Raw genomic sequence first — 21,811 nt, 5'->3', positions numbered from 1 at the left:
GTCTCACTCACTGACTCACTCACTCACTGTCTCACTCACTCACTCACTGTCTCACTCACTAACTCACTAACTCACTCACTGTCTCACTCACTCTCACTCACTCACTCACTCAATCACTCTCTCACTCACTCACACACTCAATGTCTCACTCACTCGCTGTCTCACTGTCTCACTCACTCACTCACTGTCTCACTCACTCACTCACTCACTCACTGTCTCACTCACTGTCTCACTCACTCACTCACTGTCTCACTCACTCACTCACTCACTCACTCACTGTCTCACTCACTCACTCACTGTCTCACTCACTGACTCACTCACTAACTCACTCACTGTCTCACTCACTCTCACTCACTCACACACTCAATGTCTCACTCACTCGCTGTCTCACTGTCTCACTCACTCACACACTCTCTCTCTCACTCAATCTCTCTCACTCACTCACTCTCTCACTCACACACTCACTCACACACTCTCTCTCTCACTCACTCACTCACTCACACACTCTCTCTCTCACTCACTGCACACACTCACTGCACTCACTCACTGCACTCACTCACTGCACTCACACACTGCACTCACACACTGCACTCACTCACTGCACTCACTCACTGCACTCACTCACTGCACTCACTCACTGCACTCACTCACTCACTCACTCACTCACTGTCTCACTCACTCACTCACTCACTGTCTCACTCACTCACTCACTGTCTCACTCACTCACTCACTCACTCACTCACTGACTCACTGTCTCACTCACTCACTCACTCACTCACTCACTCACTCACTCACTAACTCACTCACTGTCTCACTCACTCACTCTCACTCACTCACTCACTCACTCACTCAATCACTGTCTCACTCACTCACTCACTCTCACTCACTCACTCACTCACTCACTGTCTCACTCACTCACTCACTCACTCACTCACTGACTCACTGTCTCACTCACTCACTCACTCACTCACTCACTCACTCACTCACTCACTCACACACTCACTCACTCACTCACTCACTGTCTCACTCACTCACTCACTCACTCACTCACTCACTCACTCACTCACTCACTCACTCACTCACTCACTCACTCACTCACTCACTCACTCACACACTCACTTACACACACACTCTCACTCACTCACACACTCACTCACTTACACACACACTCTCACTCACACTCTCACTCACTTACACACTCACACACCACCACTCACCTCCACCCACTCACCTCACCTCACCACCGTCACTCACACACTCACTTACACACACACTCTCACTCACTCACACACTCACTCACTTACACACACACTCTCACTCACACTCTCACTCACTTACACACTCACTGTCTCACTCACTCACCCACTCACACACTCTCTCACTCACTCACACACTCAATGTCTCACTCACTCGCTGTCTCACTGTCTCACTCACTCACACACTCTCTCACTCACTCACACACTGAATGTCTCACTCACTCGCTGTCTCACTCACTCACTCACTCACACACTCACTCACACACTCACACACTCACTCACTCACTCACACACTCACTCACACACTCACACACTCACTCACTCACTCACTCACTCACTCACACACTCACACACTCACTCACACACTCACTCTCTCACTCACTCACACACTCACTCACTCACTGTCTCACTCACTGACTCACTCACTGTCTCACTCACTCACTGACTCACTCACTGACTCACTCACTGTCTCACTCACTCACTGACTCACTCACTGACTCACTCACTGACTCACTCACTGTCTCACTCACTCACTGTCTCACTCACTCACTCACTCACTGCAGTTATTCCCTTTCTAAATGACCTCTTACCGGAACTTCCTCACTGTGTGACCAGATCTGGTTTTTGACCCTGTTACACAAATCCACTGAGCTCCATGAAGACATGGTGTGGAGGTGAAGGTTGAGGAAGATCTGGAGTGTCCTGCACAGAGCCCTGACTCTGACTCAACCCCACTGAACACCTTCTGCAATGAACTGGAACTGGAGTCTCGTCAACATCCTAAACATCAGAGTCTGATCTCACCGATGCTCTTGTAGCTGAATGAATTTAACACAAATCTACACGAATCTCCAGAGTATTCTTCAACATCTAGTGGAAAAACTTCTCAGAAGAGAAGAGTGGAGCTTATTATAACAGCTGGAATGAGATGTTTACCAAGCAGATACAGGTGTGATGGACCTATAGTGGAGATCAGGATTTGTGTAATTGCTTTTCTATTGTTAGAATCATTATAGAAATACTGTAAGCAACCCCCAGCTTGAGCAATGGTATAAGTAGATGTAGAATATTATAATATACAGTATGCCAAATAGAATCAATGTGAGAAATAAAACTGCTTCAATCCCACACAGTGAGGTCAGGGATGAAATAAGAAGCGCTTATGAATACAAATGGCTTTTATTTAACAAATCAATCACAAGCACCTTCAAATACAACCTGCAAACGATCCATCAATGCAAATGAGGAACAAAAGCTTGAGAAGTAAACAGATAGAAGTAAAACAAAATCTTGGAAAAGAGTAATATGACTGGATAATGAATAAAAATTCACATTCAGGCCGTCAGTGTTCTCTATAAATCAGCTCAGGAATCATTAAAGTCTTCATGAGTGCTGTATTTGATAACGGAACAAACCCAGTGACTGAGTCTCTCCAGCAACCTGAGACAAGAACACGGCTTTAAAGATCACCGTCTCCCTGAAGGATTACGCTGAGTCTCCTCTTCCTCAACTCTGCTGCTGAATACTGATCACAGAGGATCAGGACACTTTCCACTCACACTTTCAGTAACAGGTTTCATTGTATTTCAGTGTCGGTTTCTGCAAATCAGTGGCTAGTGGGTGAAAAAGAAAAGAAATGGATGCTGATCAAATTATATATTAAACATTGATCTGATATGAACTACTACCAGTAGACGTTTGCTGACCAATCAGATTAAAGGCTGTGGCATACACTAGAGTGATTTGCCCTCCTCATGTTCTCTTTCAATGTTATTTAAAGCAGCAATATATGAATTCAGGATATTTTAAAATTGGGATCAATGAGTAGAGACAATGTTGTTGTTGTTCTTTCAGCTGCTCCCTGTTTTTGGGGTCGCCACAGTCGATTATTTGGTCCACATGTTTCGATTTGGCACAGGTTTTAAGCCGGATGCCCTTCCTGACCCAACCTCCCATTTAACCCTGGCTTGTGCCCAGCACAGAGAGTTAACTCTTCAGTGGCTGGGTTAGCGTCCTGTACAGGAGTCGAACCCTGGTTGCAGCATCCTACCGCTGGACCACCAGGAGGCTATAATGAATAGCAACAATATGAAGACAAAACCTCGAGAGGAACCCATCCTCACCTAACACCAGATAGTGTGATTATAAATAATCTTTTTTCCCCTCGCTCTGTCTGAACACATTTGATTCCTCTGCCCGTGTCAGCGTGCCCTTTCTCCTGATCCACAAAAGCAGACACCAGTGCTGAAACACAAACCCTGCCTGGCTCTGTCTCAGATGTAGGTTATGAGGGCTTTTTCTTTATTAAATGATGTTGCGTTTGTCCAGAACCCAGTTTTTAGATATGTTGTGCTTGCTTACAATTTAGTAAGTGCTACTGACTTAATGCATATAAATGACTATGATTATCTCAGTTTATGTCATTTATATCTGACATTATCTGACGTCTGACCTTATCAGATTATGAATGACCAGAGGTTTTATAGAAGAAGGACAGCATTAATAATGACAACCTCTGTCAGGAAATGGAGTCAGAGGAAAGTGTAAGCAGTTTATTTTAAAGTGAAATAAAAGTCAAATCGAGGAGCCTAAAACATTAGTATATGAAACGAGCAACACGCAGTTTACCGATAACACAAAAAACTCTGGACCAATATAAAGTGGAGCTCTGTCCCATTTCACCCACTATTCACTCTAAATCATCAAATTAGAATTATTGTATAGTGTGTCCCAAATCCTAGTATGATATAATAAGTATCCCTGATGTATTACTAGTCGTTTCAGAAGTTTTTGAAGTGTGGACCTGTAGACATTTTTAGTTAATATCACCCACAACCGGGCAGCACGGTGGCTTAGTTAGCACTGTTGCCTCACAGCAATAAGGTCCTGGGTTTGAATCCTGGGTTCTCCCCGTGCCTACATGGGTTTATTCCGGGTACTCCGGTTTCCTCCCACAGTCCAAAAACATGTACATTAGGTTGATTGGTAATTCTAAATTGCCCATAGGAGTGAATGTGAGTGTGTGTGGTTGTCTGTCTATATGTGTGGCCCTGTGATGGACTGCTGACCTGTCCAGGGTGTACCCCTGCCTTTCACCCAATGTGTGCTGGGATAGGCTCCAGCAGATCCCCGTGACCCTAATTAGGAAAAAAGCTAAGGATGGATGGATCACCCATGGATGGATAACTGAAAAAATGCTGAAACTCACTTGCACATATTTCTCTTGCTGTATGTTGCTACTGTTATATCTATCTATATAAATACAGTGATGATGATGATGATGATTATTATTATTGTTGTTGTTGTTGCTAATTATCTCTCTTTCATCTGCTATATTTGTTCATTATTTTTAATTGTTTAATTATTATTATAATTCACTGATCATCCTTTTAGAAGTTTTTAAAGGATCTGTAAAGTAAAATAAGTAATTTATTTCAGCAGGAGAAGTTTTAAAACTTCTGATTTTAAAATAATATAATATAATATAATATTTTCATTGTCTGTACCGCTTATCCAATCTATCCTCAGGTCACGGGGAGCCTCAGGAGTCACGGGGCATCAAGGCAGGATACACCCTGGACGGAGTGCCAACCCATCACAGGGCACACACACTTTAATATAATATAATATAATATAATATAATATAATATAATATAATATAATATAATATAATATAATATAATATAATATAATATAATATAATATAATATAATATAATATACTTGTATCACGTGATTAGTGTGTCATATTTAATTAGTTGGAGTTTCACATGATTATGTGATATTTAAAAACCTCTTATGTGTTCCGTGCGTGCAAAAGCATTTATTTATTTGTTTGTTTGTTTGTTTACTTTAACGCACGATTGATTGGTCGTATTAATTTTTATCACGCATGGCTTCCCTGATGTCACGTGCTTTCGTAGCGCAACAGGTTTTGTTTTTGACACGTCTGATCACGTGTGCGTTATGTTCCCTAAAGAGCTCAGAACACAAACGTAAGAGAGGAAGATGGAGAAAATGTTCTCACACTAAAAAGAATGTGAGAAGCTTGAACGAAGACCACGCCCACGTGTACTTTTCAGCCAATCCCTGGCGTTCCTCGGACCAACCTTCTGTTCTCCTGTCAGCTCTTCGTTTATGAACAGAGCGCGGAAAATCATGCAGGAGAAATACCCCGCGCGCGCAAACACACACACACACACCGCAGCTGAGATGAAACAACACAAGCAAAAGAAAACGGTGGAAATGAAAGAAGATTGATGTCAGTGGAAGATTAATAAATCTGTGGTACTGGCACGCAGAGATAAAGATAAGGATACGTTCGCGTAAAACTTCTGGAGACAGTGGAGACCTCGTCACGCTTTAAAGTGTTTGGTGCAGGTCATTTCTCGAGCAGGTCATATCTCGGGTAGATGATGAACGACTCGGCAGCGTCGTGCGACTCTGGAGAGCTCTCTAACGGCTCGATGCCCTGCGCGAACATCACGGTGCCCGACTACGACGCGGCGTCCTTTACGCACGTCTTCCCCGCCGTCTACGGCATCCTGTGCTCGGTCGGCGTCCTCGCCAACGCGCTGGTGATCTACGCCGTGGCCACGTGCAAGAAGAAGTTAGTGTCGGACGTGTACGTGCTGAACCTGGCCGTGGCAGACCTGCTCTTCTTGCTCGTCATGCCTTTCAACATACACCAGCTCGTGTGGGAGCGTCAGTGGGTCTTCGGCGCGTTCATGTGTAAAGCCGTGGTGGTGATGGACGTGAGCAACCAGTTCACCACTGTGGGCATCGTCACTGTGCTCTGCATCGACAGGTGAGAGGCACACAGGAGGGCTGGAAGCACTAAACGTCCACTTCTTTCTCTTAACACTTTCAGCACAGACACATGGAATTATTACTGTTTGTATTTATTTAGTCGGTCAGTAATTCAATAAATTGTTTGCATAATAAACATTATTAAGTTTAAGTTTTTCTTGCAAATCCCTTTGGCCAGATTTAAGCTTGTAGAGTAATAATAATAATAATAATAATAATAATAATAATAATAATAATAATCTAAGTATTTGGCAAGCTATAAGGTAAAACGTCACATTTAACCCTAATAAAATCTGTTGAAAGTATTTGTTTTTGCCTGTAATTTTAACAGAAGATGCAGATTAAATTAACTCAAATGAATCGTTTAACCAGATTAAGACAGGAGAATAAGACAGGAGTCTGCGTAAAAGTGAGTGACCTGCATTCTCAAATACAACACAGCTCTAAGTTCATTTTAAGACATCCTCTGTGGAATGCTGTATAAAGAAAAGTGTCTAAAACATGACATCTTTATGAGACAAGAAGACTTCTCTCCAGCACACTGATTTATAGTCCATTTCCATCTGGATTCACTTTTCCTCCCACTGTATTCACCATTCCTTCACCACACACAGGTTCAGGTCAGGTTTCTCTCCGAGTTCTTTATTACACTTGCACTGATTTGGATGATGAAATGGTGATGTCCTGTAAGAAGTTTATTAAATGAACAGAGTTTATGGAAGGAGTCTCCAGTGCGAGCGCTTTGTTTCAGAGGTGAAGCTATAAACTCGGGTTTTCCGACATCTTCAGGGTCGAGGTGTTTGTGGTTTCTTGGAAACAAGCAGCATTTTTTTGTCTAAATGTTTTTAGAAAATTCACATTAAGCAATAGACTCTTTACAGCTGCTGTAACTTAAGTGATAATAGGAACTAACTTGTTTTGTGGATTTTCCACGATAGTAAATGTAATTTGAAACAAATCAAATGTAGAGTGTAAATTCTTGTGGATTAAGGGAAATGTTACACTTGCTCCTTGTCTAGGGTTGGGGAGGGAAAAAAATACTCAAAAAGAGAATCTGGAGGTCTTCTGAACTGTCCCAGCCACCAGATAAAGCAAAAAGAGGCTTAAATGTTACAGCAGCTCAGGGCTCTGGGATGCTGACTGGATGGTCAGGGTTCAAACCCCAGCACCACTAAGCTGCTGCTGTTGCTGTCTCTGTTCATCATAGCTGGCTCATAGCTGCCCCTGTGCTCTGACCACAACTTCCTAAGCTGGGATATGTGAATAAAGAATTTCACTGTGCTGCAATGTCTTTGTGACAGTAATAAAGGCTTCTTCTCACATAAAAGTAAGCACAAAAGGCCAAAATAACAAACAGAAAGGTTCCTAACAGGGTGGGAGAGAAAATCTAGCCATAAACATTCAAAAAGGAAATAATCCTTGGTTACAACAGCGTATTGGCTAGAACATTTGCTGCATATCTGCAGGGTTGGGGATTCAAATCCCACCTCTAGTCTGTGTGTGTGTGTGTGTGTGTGTGAGAAAGTTCTCCCCGTACTTCTCCAGTCCAAAGACGTGTTGTAGGCGTATTGGCATTGTCTCTAGTGTGTATGAATGGGTGTGGCCCTCACTTAGTGCCCTGGGATGGACTCCAGGTTCCCCCAGTGTAGGACCTCCTGTCTGCTCTCGGCTTCACCTTTAACAGCTCCACCGTTTCTGGACGCTGTGGTGTAATAAACAATCTACCCTCAACTGCTTTCGACAGTGACGTTAAGGACGAAGCTGAAATGTCAACTGCACTTTAAACTTTTTGTGCCTGAGCCATGAGTCACAGAGGGGAAACTGTCTAGAAACATCAGACTCAACAGACACAACTGCCAAATCGTTCCCTAAAATCAAACTCCATTGTCACAGGGTCTGTGATGAGCTCAGAGTTTCTGTGCATGCTGTGTAACGGCACTGAGACGAAGCCCAATTCCACTCATGTCAGTGTCGGTATATGACTCGGACGATAAGGTCCGAGAGCTTTCTCTCTGAAATGAATAACTGCTTGTTTGTCTCTCAGCATCACGGTCGGTTTAAAGCCTGAGTCACTGGAAGGAGCTACAGAGCTTCCTATCACAATCGGATCCAATGAGAGTGGGTCGGGTTGTAAACAAGAAGCGTCAGTAATGGAGACAACTTGCATCATGCTACACTTTTAGGTTTGAGTGGGAAACATACTCGTTTTTGTAAGACACCTTTATCCTGAGCAACTTACGTTTTTAATCTTATTTTATACAGCTGAGCAAGTGAGGGTTAAGGGCCTTGCTCAAGGGCCCAGCAGCTTGGTGGACCTGGGATTCAAACACACAACCTTCTGATCAGTAGTCCAACACCTTAACCACTAAGCCACCACATCTCCTTACTCTGCACTCTGAGATCAGATGCCCAGGGTCCAAGCAGTACCAACATACTAGAATTAATTCTAAAAATATTAACCCTCAGTGACTCCTTACTCCTTACATTCTCACCATTTGACCGCTGGAGTTTAATCTTGAGGTCCAGACAGAAACACAGTGCTGTGAGTAAAACTGCCACGTCAGAAAGGGAACTTTTTCCAGATTTTCAACAAACTACAAGGCTGTTCGATTCCACAATTCTTGACATCCTCCAAGTTCTGGTTTCAAATTTCTGTCTTGCGAAATGGTTGTTTGGCTGACTTCGCACTGACTTCGCACAGATTCTTCAAAAGATTTCTCTCGGTATGTCTCCAACACTCATTTAAAATCTTTCAAACCTGCAGCCTTCACAGTGTCCTAGTGCACACGGCCTGAAGAGACCACATTGTAAGAAGACAGCAGAAACACGTTTTATACAATATGAACCACTTCACGAAAGAGAGGAACTAATTTAACATATTTAGCGAGATCAAAGCCAGACTGCAACGCACTGGAAGAAGGATGTCTGGATCTAAGGTAATGGACGTGGCTTAGTGTGTGACACTTGAGCCTCAAGTTATAATGAATGCGTCCTGGTCAGCGGCTATTTCCAGAGCTCTCAGACAAAGCAGTTCATGTTCCTGCTTCTTTAGAGCATGGTCTGATCCTTTCAATCCAATTACGACCCTCTAAAGCAGAGCCTCATCGCCATTCTCCCCCTCAATTATATTTACATTTTTTTACATTACATTGATGGCATGTAGCAGGTGCCCTTATCCAGAGTGCCATTCATTTACCTCATTTATTTGTTTTTGTATACTACTGAGCAGTTGAGATTAAGGATTAAGGATCTCAGCAGTGGCATTTTGGTGATCCTGGGATTTGACCTCACAACCCTCTAATCATTAGAAGAACATCTTACACCTCCAGAGCATCTTCTACCAATGTACAGTGTAATTAGACTTTTTTCACTTGGATTCTTTGCTTCTTTTGGAACCGTTATTATTAAATAAATCTGCAATTAGGATATAAAAAAAAAAAAAAAGGTAAATTCTGTGTGACCAACAGAGTGGAATAATTAAAAATGGTCACTAATATTGGACCTATGTCCAAAGCAGGATGTATCGCAAAACACAAAACCTTTCTAGGGTTGGGGTGTTAAAGTAAGAGAAGGTGAACCTGGAGGTCACTAATATTGGACCCGCACCAGCACCCAATGTCCAAAGCAGCCAAACAAACGCCTACAAGACATATCTCAAGAACAAAACACAAAACTTCCTATTGTCATCTCGGGCATTGCTAGGGTTGAGGTGGAAAAGTAATTAGAAGGACAACCTGGAGGTCTGCTGTCCTGTCCCAGCCTGTAACATCAACACCACCAGATTAAGCAAAAAAAAAAAAAAAGGAAGCACAAAATTTCAAGAAGCCAAAACAGCAAACAGAATGGTTCCTAACTCCTGAGAAGAGAAAAACCTCCAACAAAAACAACAGAATCCTAACCTCACTCCAAATCCTAACAAACTGGAGGAAACAGAATTATCAACAAAAATGGTGTCCAGTGGCCTGTGTACAGCTCGACAGCCTCCACAATCCATATAATAAGCAGCTTAGAAGAATGACATAGGATTAAACTCCTTAAACACAGCTTACATGTGAGAACAACTGCAGCAGCAACAATACAACACCACCACACACTGGGGCAGAAGAAAAGAGTCTCGCCAAGCTGATGTTCCTTCTCAGATTTACCCACATGCTCTGTTGTGGTCAACCAATCCGAACAGTCGGGCATCTGATGGTGATTAACAGCCACCAGCTGTCGTTAAAGCTGGAGCGGTGATAGAAAAGGAGAGAGAAAAACAAAACAAAAGAACTGCAAACTTGAACAACATTAACTCCTGCTGTGTTCATGTTCTGTACTGAATGTTTTTATGATGTCTCACTCCACAGTGGTGGTTAATATGAAGCTCATATGAAAGTAGACACTCAGGACTATAAGAATTTGTAGTGTTTTATAAGTATTTCTGTTTTTATCCTACCAGGAGTGATATATTCGTAGAAAAGTTCCAGAAAAACAAAAAGTTTCTCTCCACATAAATGTTTGTATCTTCAAAGTAAATGTTGATCTCAAACCCATTTCTGCTCTCTGAGATGCTCCAAGTGCTTGTTCATCTAAAAAGCAGCTCAGATTTCATCTTCAACCTCTATCTATCTATCTAGCTAGCTAGCTAGCCAAAAGTCTTGGGACACCCCTTCAAATGATTCAAATCAGGTATTTTGTTGCGCTTGGCCCCTTATTTTTTAAATAAAGGGTAATTCTTAACAATTGAAAATGGTCACTATTTTTGGACATCTTCAATCAGCCAAAGTTCAAAACAGCCATTCAAAAACATACAAGACATATCACAAGAACAAAACACAAAACCTATGATTGTCAGCTTGGACATTTCTAGGGTTGGGGTGGAAAATAAGAGAAGGAGTAGCTGGAGGTCTGCCATCTTGTCCCCTCTAATTTATCCCAAAGGTGTTCTATGGGGTTGAGGTCAGGACTCTGTGCAGGCCAGTCAAGCTCCTCCACACCAAACTCACTCATCCATGTCTTTATGGACCTTGCTTTGTGCACTGGTGTGCAGTCATGTTGGAACAGGAAGGGGTCATCCCCAAACTGTTCCTACAAAGTTGGGAGCATGAAACTGTCCAAAATGTCTTGGTATGAAGCTGAAGCATTAAGAGTTCCTTTCACTGGAACTAAGGAGCCGAGCCCAACCCCTGAAAAACAACACCTGAACTCAATGATTTAGAGAGGTGTCCCAAAACTTTTGGTAATATCTATCTATCTATCTATCTATCTATCTATCTATCTATCTATCTATCTATCTATCTATCTATCTATCTATCTATCTATCTATCTATCTATCTATCTATCATGTCTGCTTGTGCAGCTTTACCCTGCAGACTAAGAAGAATTCACCGATTGTCTCGAGGAACAGTGAAAGCAGCTCATTTCACCTGACAAGATTGGAGTGGCGAGACTTGACATTTTCTCAAACTACCACCTTACGTTGCGAGTCGAGTCGCACCACTCCACTTTCAATCTGTGCTGTGACGGCGCCGTAAAGCCACTGGGAGAGATGATGGAGATGTGTGCGCTACAGGGGTTAGGAGTTAGAGCATGATGAATAACACCATCCTAAGAGATTACAGCATGACTATGTTTTCCTGCTACATCCACTCTGCCTCTGTGACCTGAGACAGGGGGTTGGACACTGGTGGAAAGAGGGGGGAGGGGTGAAGTGAGAATGTGTCCCGATGTTTTTAAAAGAAATTTAATGAAATAAATAAATAAAATAAATAAAAACACAGCTTTGTTACATCTGTATATCATACAATAATTTGAATGTGACCAGTAGATGAATTGATTAAATTCTGAAGTCGACTCCATCAGAATCAAGGTCACAGTAAGGTCAAATCCTTTTTCTTTAGCTTCCTTTAAGTCTCAGTAACCAGAATATCTGGACTTCTCGTTGGTGGAGCCGTTGGCTTGTTTGAAGCGAGCCTCGTTTGTCAGACCCAAGAGGGTAAATAAATAAAACCTTGTAGCAAGTCTCGGGTTCGATAAGCTGCTTTCAGCTAAATGACTTACATAACTGCACGTGATTGGCTGTGACGGAGGATCTGCTACAGAAACACTTTTTACGAGATTTCTGGAGCGTGGCTGTGTGGATTTGCTCATTCAGTCATGAGAGCATGAGGGAGATCAGTAACTTGTGTATTGATGTGAAGGGAGATTCATTAAAGAGACAGTGGAAGATAGTTTTCTATAATTATTTTCCCCATAAAAGTGGATCTTTCCTCCACATCTCATGATATCTTGACCAAAAAAGTCGTAGACTCCAAGCTGCAAGCTGACTGAATGTGTTCTAATATGAATAATTAGGCTACAAAACTAAACTATATCAAGAAGTCAAACTCATTCAGACTGTTTTTTGGATCTTATTATGATCCAATCAACTATTCAAATGAATTAACTTGTATATAGATCAACTGTTTCATCATTCAGAAATATTGCTTTATTTACTTTTTTATAATCGAATATACTAAAATATACACCGATCAGGCATAACATTATGACCACCTGCCTAATATTGTGTCGGTCCACCTTTTGCTGCCAAAACAGCCCTGACCCGTCCTGCACTGTGTATTCTGACCCCTTTCTATCAGAACCAGCATTAACTTCTTTAGCAGTTTTAGCAACAGTAGCTCGTCTGTTGGATCAGATCACACGGACCAGCCTTCTCTCCCTTCGTGCATCAATGAGCCTTGGCCGCCCATGACACCGGTTCACCACTGTTCCTTCCTCGGACCACTTTTGATAGATACTGACCACTGCAGACCGGGAACACCCCTCAAGAGCTGCAGTTTTGGAGATGCTCTGATCCAGTGGTCTAGCCATCACAATTTGGCCCTTTTGGTCAAACTCGCTCAAATCCTTACACTTGTCCATTTTTCCTGCTTCTAACATCAACTTTGAGGACAAAATGTTCACTTGCTGCCTAATATATCCCACCCACTAACAGGTGCCATGATGAGGAGATCATCATTGTCATTCACTTGCTCAGAATGTTATGGCTGATCGGTGTACTACAATATGTCATATGTCATCAGTAATAATGAATTGATCCAAAAAATTGATTCTCTGATTCCAAGCATTCAGGAATCAATTCTTCTCTGGCTTGTTCAGTAAATAAAAAATTTAAATTTAACACTTTAACCTTTTTTCTGAATTTATATATTCCCGTAAAGCTGTTAGAGGCACTCTAAAAATAAATCTGATCTGAATAAATCGAATAAAAGCTTTGGAGTCGATTCTGCACACAGATAAAATGATTCATCTGAAGCAAAAACACACAGCAAGAAAAATTAAACCCCGCATCCCGGTGGGTTCAGTTACAGACACGCCAGAGATACGTGAGATTACTGTGAATGGGTTTAATGTCAGAGACTGCAGATTTGCACTCAGTGACCAGTCTAACAAATGGGAGATATTAGAAATGACAGAGATTGATGAAAGAGTAAGGTTCATTTTTATATGGAAACATGATATTAGCTTAATTCTATCACTTAAAATGTTTACTTTTTAATACCTGGGGAGCTTTTACTTGCTTTTAATATTCATTTGAATACTTTTAACTGAGGTAACAGATGAATTAGGTGAATGAATGAATGAATGAATGAATGAATGGTACAAGACAGTGGTGAGACCGGCCATGCTGTATGGTTTAGAGACAGTGTCACTGAGGAAGAGACAGGAGTCAGAGCTGGAGGTAGCAGAGCTGAAGATGTTGAGGTTCCCTTTGGGAGTGATACGGCTGGACAGGATTAGGAACGAGTACATCAGAGGGACAGCTCATGTTGGACGTTTGGGGGACAGAGTTAGGGAGGACAGATTAAGAAGGTCTGGACATGTTCAGAGGAGGGAGAGTGAGTATATCGGTAGGAGAATGTTGGACATGGAGCTGCCAGGCAGGAGGCAAAGAGGAAGGCCAAAGAGGAGGTATATGGATGGAATAAAGGAGGATATGAAGCTAGTGTTGAGGATGCAGAAGATAGGTGGAGAGAGATGATTTGCTGTGGAGACCCCTGAAGGGAAAATCTGAAAGAAGAAGAAGAATTAATGAATGAATGAATGAATGAATGAATGAATCCTCTGGAAAGTTTACATTCTGAATTAATGTTGCCTTTTATAATTCACACAATTTCTAAATCATCTAGTTATCCATCACTTCATGATTTAAAATAACTGAGCAGATTTCAAAGAAAAACTAAATGTCACCACTACAAATGTAATGTTCTAATGTTTGATAAATAAGTAAAAATCCAAAACAAAAATAAAACCCCCACGCTAATGCACTCGAAAGGCATTAGTGCCCTTTTACAAAGTGACTCAGTGTTCTAGAGTCAAACTTCAGCATCAGCACCACCGTCTCTGCTCGATGAACTTTATTCATGGCAGAGGTAACCACGGCAACAGCTGGACAAGGAAAAGTGATGCAAATGTATATGTTTCTATGGCAACAAGGATGTTATTTACATTAAGTGGATTGCTTTTTTTATTAGCATAACCTTATTTTAACCTTTACCCACTTGTCTGTGTGAAGTGTCTGTTATTTATTATCTGTTTTTTTTTAATAACTTATATATCCGTATATATATTTGTAACACGTCTGTCATGTAACGGAGATCTCCAACGAGATGACATGAACGAATAAAAGAAATAATAAAAGCCGTTCACAGGATATTAAAAAGGCCGGATGCAGCCGCGTGACTTCCTCGATGATGTTCACCACATAAGAAGGAGATCTTTTTATTTTTTATTATTAATATAATACTTGAGTGACTTAAAAATGGCATTTAATTCATTTTTCTTAATCATACAAGATATTTAAGCATTTAAATACAAGCATTTAATTATTTGATATAGTCTTAATCCATTTTAGGCAAAAAAAAAAAGTTTATTTATTTATTTATTTATTTTAATTTTGAAGGTTTTCATCAGACAGGCAACAGTTTGCTCCTAATTAGATACTAACTAAATACACAGAATAATGCTAACTAGCATCCATGCTTAAAATGAAAAAATGTTTAATAAAATCTATAATTTTTAATAGGTAATTTTGAGGGTTTAATGTTCAAACCAACCTCGTCAGTCAATATCACAATGTCTTTAAATATAAAATACAAACAATGAGCTTTTCGTCTTCATGTGATCTTCAAAAAATTGAAATGTTTGGACATTTGGAATATTCCAAACAGGGCTTTCGTGGGGGTGAGTGCGTTCAGGTAACAAAGTAAAATTGGATGTTAAATGGATTTACACATTAATGGGAAAATAATCAGATACTGTTGTGCTTAAGAACAATGTTTACTACAGGAACGTGCCTTCGATTTTGTACACAGTTATTGACATTTTAAGTTATTTATCTGAAACGTACATTCATAGATAATTGTTACACAGGAATCTTTTCTAATGTCTGAAATGTCTTTTTTGTTTATTTTCCATACATATTTTAAATCATTTTTTACCAGCACACTGCTATTCCAATCCACCAGAGGAAATGGAAATGGACTTCTGGGACGTAAATAAATAAATGATGTTCCGGCTGTGAGTCTGATCTAAAACGAGTCTGTTGGCTTTCAGTGTGTTTTAGTCGTGTGTTTTTCCCTCTGTTGGAGAACCTTACACAGAATTTTACTGGTTGGAGATGAAATTTGAGCTGCTTTTTAGATGAACAAGCACTTGGAGAACATCTCAGAGAGCAGAAATGGGTTTGAGATCAACATTTACTTTGAAGATATAAACATTTGTGTGGAAAAAATAACTCTTTTTGTTTTGTTGGAACTTTTCTATGAATATATCACCCCTAGTAGTCTAAAGAAAAACAGAAATACTTCTGAAGCACTACAAATTCTTAATGACTACTTTCATATGAGCTTCAGTGAGCATGACAAAGACCCTCAATCATCAGCATGGACACAACAAAACTACATTTTTTTTGCCTTTTGGAAAAGAGTTAATGGTCAGAAAACAAATGTCAGCTCAACTGTGGAATGTACTTGTATTAAATTAAATGTATTATTTAATCCTGTAGCACACGGCCACATCAGCAGTAGCGCTGGAATCTTATTTCAGTCAGATCTGATGTGATAATCGGTACAGAACAACATGTTATGTCTCGAGTGTGTTAAGAAAGAAGCACTTTAGTATCTTCACAGTGGTTGGTGAGATTAGGACAGGGCCCCACAAAGTCCTCTATGCTATAATATGATAACATTTTCATGGCACTTCTCAGCCCTAAGCCCTCTGCTCACGGCGCCTCTTACAGAAGCCGATGGGGCTTGGTGGGTTTGACGGGTCATGTGCCTTTCATCATCTCTTATTGAAGCATATGATCCTGCAGTGCACGAGATTTATGAACACTAGTTCATGCTTTGTTTGGAAAAGTGTGTTATTTTTGTTTTGTGCCTCTATAATAACAGTAGACATCATCGTACAATAGCAGGGAGAAATGATACACCTGTGTTTGCGTCCCCACAGGAAAGATATTAACGCAAGCGTGGTTCATTTAAAGGTTTTCACTCATCCCTTTCTGTTTTTAACATCTATGAGTTCTGAGTTCAGGGCCAAATCAGCCTCAGGCAGAGGGAATTCGCATAGCATGGGACTGAGATTTTCACATTGGAGTAAACAAAATAATTCAGGCTACAAAATGCATTTCATAGCTTTCTGACTGCCCCGACTTGACATCTGTGTTTGCACACACTCATCCATTTTCAAGTTCAGCAAGAAACTATTCACTCTTTAGCTCCATTCGTCTAACACTTAAATGTTCTGTGTAGAAATCTATAACATAATGGCTTCCATGATGGATTCTTAGAAGAACCCATTCAAAAAGTCAAGTACCCTTCTTTTTCTAGCCTTTGAGGAACCCTTTAGAAAGTCCTTGAGGACGTGGGTTTGCAGCTTAAATCTGCACAAATCAGACAAAACAAACTTTTGTACTCTTTGCATTCTTCTGCAACTAATGATTTATAATCCCATGTTCTCATGTCACCCGTACCCAAGAGAATATTTATATATTAAACTAAAGTAAAGTTTTGGTATCAAAAAGGATTTGATTGTTTTCAGTCTTGATCTTGACTCATCTTCGCTTTTATGCATATGTGATCTTGATGTGACCTCCACACCCTCACGGATTTACTACTGATAATCCTGACACATCTAAGAGTCACTTGGTTTTAATTATACTTGGAGGAAGATGAAATGAATTGCTGGAGTTTCTCAGATTTGTGTAGCAATGGCAAAATGGCTTTGATGAATCTTATTAACTGGTAGAGCAGGTGTAAATGTGTTGGAATGTGATGGACTGGAATTGATTTAATGTCCTGGGAGGGGCTCAGAATCTAGCGTGACCTTGAGCAGGATGAAGCCTCAAGGTGACTAAAGATGACTGAATGAATAAATGGGAGAGTACAAACTGAGTACATTGTTCATGATAATTTTCTACAGTAATACTTTTTTAGTCAGCAGGGTAGGGGTTTAGGGTTAGGGTTAGGCTTAGGGCCACTACTGACACTTATTATCTGTGATCAGTAAATGTAAAAGCAGTGACTTCTCTAAAGAGAGCATTATTATTTTATATTATTTCATTATAGAACTAGTTTAAAACCTTTCCAATCGATTTCCTTGCAGATGCCCGAGTATAACATTGGCTTATCAGAATTTAAAGAATTGTTGTCGTCAAAAGATTTGGATAATATCTTGGCACAAATACAATACAGTGTCCAGATTTCTAACTCACCCCTCTGGTTATTTTCCAAAGGTACATTGCCATCGTCCATCCCATGTCGGAGAACCGCACCATCCAATGGACCATCATCATCAACCTACTGGTGTGGCTCGGCAGTTTTCTCCTCACCATCCCAGTCATGATCTATGCAAAGGTAATCTCCAAGAAGCACTCGAGTATCTGCATGATATACCTTGATGGTCCCCAGGACATGTACTGGTACACCTTGTACCAGTCGACCCTGGGTTTCCTTGTGCCCCTCATCATCATCAGCACCTTCTACTCGCTGACCCTGTACCATGTATTCCAGTCGATGCGCCGGGTCAAGCGAAAACAGTCCCACTGGGCCAAGAGAGCCACAAAGATGGTTTTAATGGTTATTGCACTCTTCCTGCTGTGCTGGACACCGTATCATGTGATCCAGATGATTAACTTGGGCATCCAAGAGCCGACAGCAGCCTTTGTCTACGCCTACAATATCAGCATCTGCCTGAGCTACTCGCACAGCTGCATCAACCCGCTCATGCTCCTGATCTTTGCTCAGAACTACCGTGAGCGTCTTTGCCGTCATCGTGAAACTCGCAGCAACATGTCCAAGAACACAGTGAAGACAGAAGGATGTTCTAGCATGAGTCCTGATACCACCCACCGCCTGACCATCATCTAATTTCTGTTACATCTTTATTTGTTTGCCTATTCTGGGGTCTCTTTAACGGCAGAAATCTTTAACATCGGGGTTTTGCTGGGAGGAAGAGTTCCAAGTAGAACCTGTTCATGAAGCAAAAAAATACTTCATTGTTAAAAGAACCCTTGAGGAACCCTCTTTTCTAAGAGTATTGTATAAATCAGTGTGGACCACATGAACAAACAGTGTAGAGAGATTGATCAAACATAACTTGTAAAAGGCTCTCAAGGCTCTTCCATCTTTGCATCAACTCTGGTTTGCTCAATTATGGATCCAGATTTCTCCACGCTGTTTGTGGCGACGTGTCGATGGTTAAAACTAATATACGAATGAAATTGAACATTAGTGATTAGGGTGAGGTCAGGACATTGGTCAGAGACGTACCTTCCTGAGAGCCAAAATGAATCGTGATTCACCAGGCGGAAAGGAAAAAAAACATGAGTCAGCAATCAAGTCAAATGGCTGAACTTGATTTATTATTCTGCTATTGCCCGTGAGCTACACGTAAGCCATGGGAAATAATTGTTTTTAAAGAAAATTCAATGGGTTTTTAATCTGTTATTTTTTTGGATGTTTAAAGTTGGTTGTAAGCTTGTGGCAGAGCAAATGCCAGGCAGAAGTAAAAGAGAGCATGACCAGGTAATGTCGTTATCTTGAAGTATTCAGATATGTGTCAGAGAGGTTGATGCTGTATATACACTCACATGCAGTTATCAGGTGATGACCCACAATTTTATCCCAAAGTGCTAAAGGAAAAGTTCACCCTGAACAACTTGCATACTAATCTTTATCTTCATTTACATCTATGATGAACTTCTTTCAATTCAGTTAACAGCTTTATTACCCTACACAATGCCCTTCAAGGACCTGTTGATATTGCTGCAATGAGATTTAGCCCTCATTTTTAGCCATCTTTACCTAAATAAAGCAATGCGGCGGTGCTTTAATCCTTTCAGTCTGTCCAGTTCTCGCACCTCCTCATCTGTAAACTCTGTTAGAACAGATCCGCTTCCAAAGTTTCAACATTCATGCAAAAACTCAATCACCATCATCTTGCCGTTATCTCCATAAAAAGCCAAGGCTGAGTCTCGGCTCGAGCTCCACATAGTTGTTGTAGCTGCATTGCTTTCTGGGAGTTTAAAACAAGCTTTTGCAAAAAAGTGTATCTCCAAATTGTCTACTCTGGATTCCACTAAAAAAATGCTAGAAAACTATTTTTAGGTGTTTAGACAGAAACCTGACCAGTTGTTAAGTCGCCGAAATGTTTCTCACTGAAACAAAAGCAATGTTCCACTGTGACATCTATCCGCTTGTTAACTCTGACACCATGTGAAATAGATAGAAGGCATTTCCGGGTCAAAAACCTTCTTCAGATCCCAAAAGTTAACTTCTAAAGATGCTAAAAAAAGACTAGCTACAGACATATTAATATAAACACAGCACCGCTAATGTACTGGTACCTCATTGTTTTCCATATAAATGCTTTTCTGAGAGTCAGTCAGTGAGGTATAGCACCTATGAGCACCCAGTCCGCAGAGATAACTGGCACCATATGGCAGCTTAATTGATTCGGGTGGAGAAAAATGTGTCTCGTATCGACATGGAACGCATGTGAAGAGACTGAACGCTGAAAAAGGGAGAGTCTGAGACAGTGGAAGACACCATCAGCAACAGATGGTTAAGATAGAATTTGCGATTGATGCTGCTGTTATTGCATGGTTTTTCATATTTCCTTGATGTTATGTGGTTTAAAGCCATTCTATCATGTGAAGCTCTTGAAAATACAATCACAGTGTTCTTTATTAGCTTTACTGAAAAATCGTGACACATTATCTGAGCAGAGATTCATCTTTTCTGATGCTGTATTCAATTCAATTCGATTCATCATCACTGTCTCAAAGCAGCTTTACAGAACATAAGAAACAAAAAACATAGTGCAAAAAGTCCTAGATGTTAGACAAAATCATCCCTAGTGAGCGAGCCTGAGGCGACTGTGTGTATTAATTAGGAGGTTGTTGTCATCATCGAAGGTTACATAGGGTTAGCAGCATTGATGCTGTAGTGTAGTGAAGACTGTGAGATCAGCTTAGCTTTAACATGTGCTATAAATGAACAGTGGTGATAAAAGCCTGAGAGATTCAGCCAACACAGTAGAAGCTTGGTCACGGAAACAGAATTATTCGAGGATTGTCACGTCACGACTTACCAAGCGGATACCACAGTCGACCGCACGAGTCGAGTACAAACACGAAAAACAAAAATACGACCCTAACTAGCACATCATTAAACACATCACAGGGGTGGAGTTTTCGTCGGTATGTTATTACTATCCAAATTGTGGTCTGTTTTTTTTTGTTTGTTCTTTTGTACACTCACCACAGGCTTGTTGTAAATATTGGCTTTGCACTTCATGGCTACAGGGAAGGAAAAGGGCTAAATGCTTTGTAACCGCTGACAACTCTTCGGTTTAGTATGTAAATACTATAAAGTGCATGCGATATTTTTTTAAAAGCCTTGAATTGAGTTTCTTGGTACTTTAAATAGGCAGCATTTTTTTTTTTTTGGTAAATCTTAGATGTGGCACTAAACGCAGGTCTTGTGTATGCATGTGAAGTGTGACCATCTCATGTTTCTGCTGCTTCTGTTATGTTCGTGTTCCCGTTCTCCCTCAAGGCGTTGTGGAACGTTTGTTCCCAGCATAACGTGTTAAGCTTCAGTCATGTGTCGCCAGCGGAATTTCAAGACCCTGAAACGGCACATTGTAAAAGCAAATAAACAAACGACTGGATTGAAGCCGAAACACTTCGCACTGAATGTTGATGCTCTACGTTTATTATTATTAGCTCTCGAACTGACTAGCACTTGCTAAAACGGCCACTTTTTTCTAAATCTGATCTTGAGCTTTTCATGAGATTTATCGATGCTGAAAGAAGTTAAATAAATGTGGAAATGTGAAAAACGGTCTCTTTTTCGCGTTCTCTATACACAAACAACGGTGTCTTAGTGGTTAGCACTGTTGCCTCACAGCAAGAAGGTCCTGGGTTTGAATCCCGGGTTGCATGTTCTCCCCGTGCCTGCGTGGGTTACTCCAGTTTCCTCCCACAGTCCAAAAACATGTACATTAGGTTGACTGGTAATTCTAAATTGCCCATGTGAGTGTGTGTGTTGTCTGTCTATATGTGTGGCCCTGTGATGGACTGGTGACCCGTCCAGGGTGTACCCCTGCCTTTCACCCAATGTGTGCTGGGATAGGCTCCAGCAGATCCCCGTGACCCTAATTAGGAATAAAGCGGGTATAGACAATGGATGGATGAACAAT

The 21,811-nt window shown here is 40.9% G+C and overlaps 1 protein-coding gene across 1 annotated transcript; it reads left to right on the top strand.

Moving 5' to 3' along the window:
* Positions 1–5,182: 5,182 nt before the first annotated feature.
* On the top strand, positions 5,183–21,554 carry mchr2b (melanin concentrating hormone receptor 2b). Its single transcript, XM_058407632.1, has 2 exons — positions 5,183–6,062; positions 17,841–21,554. The coding sequence occupies exons 1-2, from the start codon at positions 5,668–5,670 to the stop codon at positions 18,472–18,474; spliced, it is 1,029 nt and encodes a 342-aa protein (XP_058263615.1). The 5' UTR covers positions 5,183–5,667; the 3' UTR covers positions 18,475–21,554.
* Positions 21,555–21,811: the final 257 nt, after the last annotated feature.

The sequence above is a fragment of the Hemibagrus wyckioides genome, linkage group LG14, assembly GCF_019097595.1.
Source record: "Hemibagrus wyckioides isolate EC202008001 linkage group LG14, SWU_Hwy_1.0, whole genome shotgun sequence".
In the NCBI taxonomy this organism is placed as follows: Eukaryota; Metazoa; Chordata; class Actinopteri; order Siluriformes; family Bagridae; genus Hemibagrus; species Hemibagrus wyckioides.
This window is presented reverse-complemented; position numbering and strand designations above follow the sequence as displayed.

Bases quoted from the DNA above. Each gene is read 5' to 3' on its own strand.
- mchr2b (XM_058407632.1), top strand. From the start codon at position 5,668: ATGATGAACGACTCGGCAGCGTCGTGCGACTCTGGAGAGCTCTCTAAC. The intron at 6,063-17,840 runs GTGAGAGGCACA...TATTTTCCAAAG, and splicing joins ACTGTGCTCTGCATCGACAG to GTACATTGCCATCGTCCATC.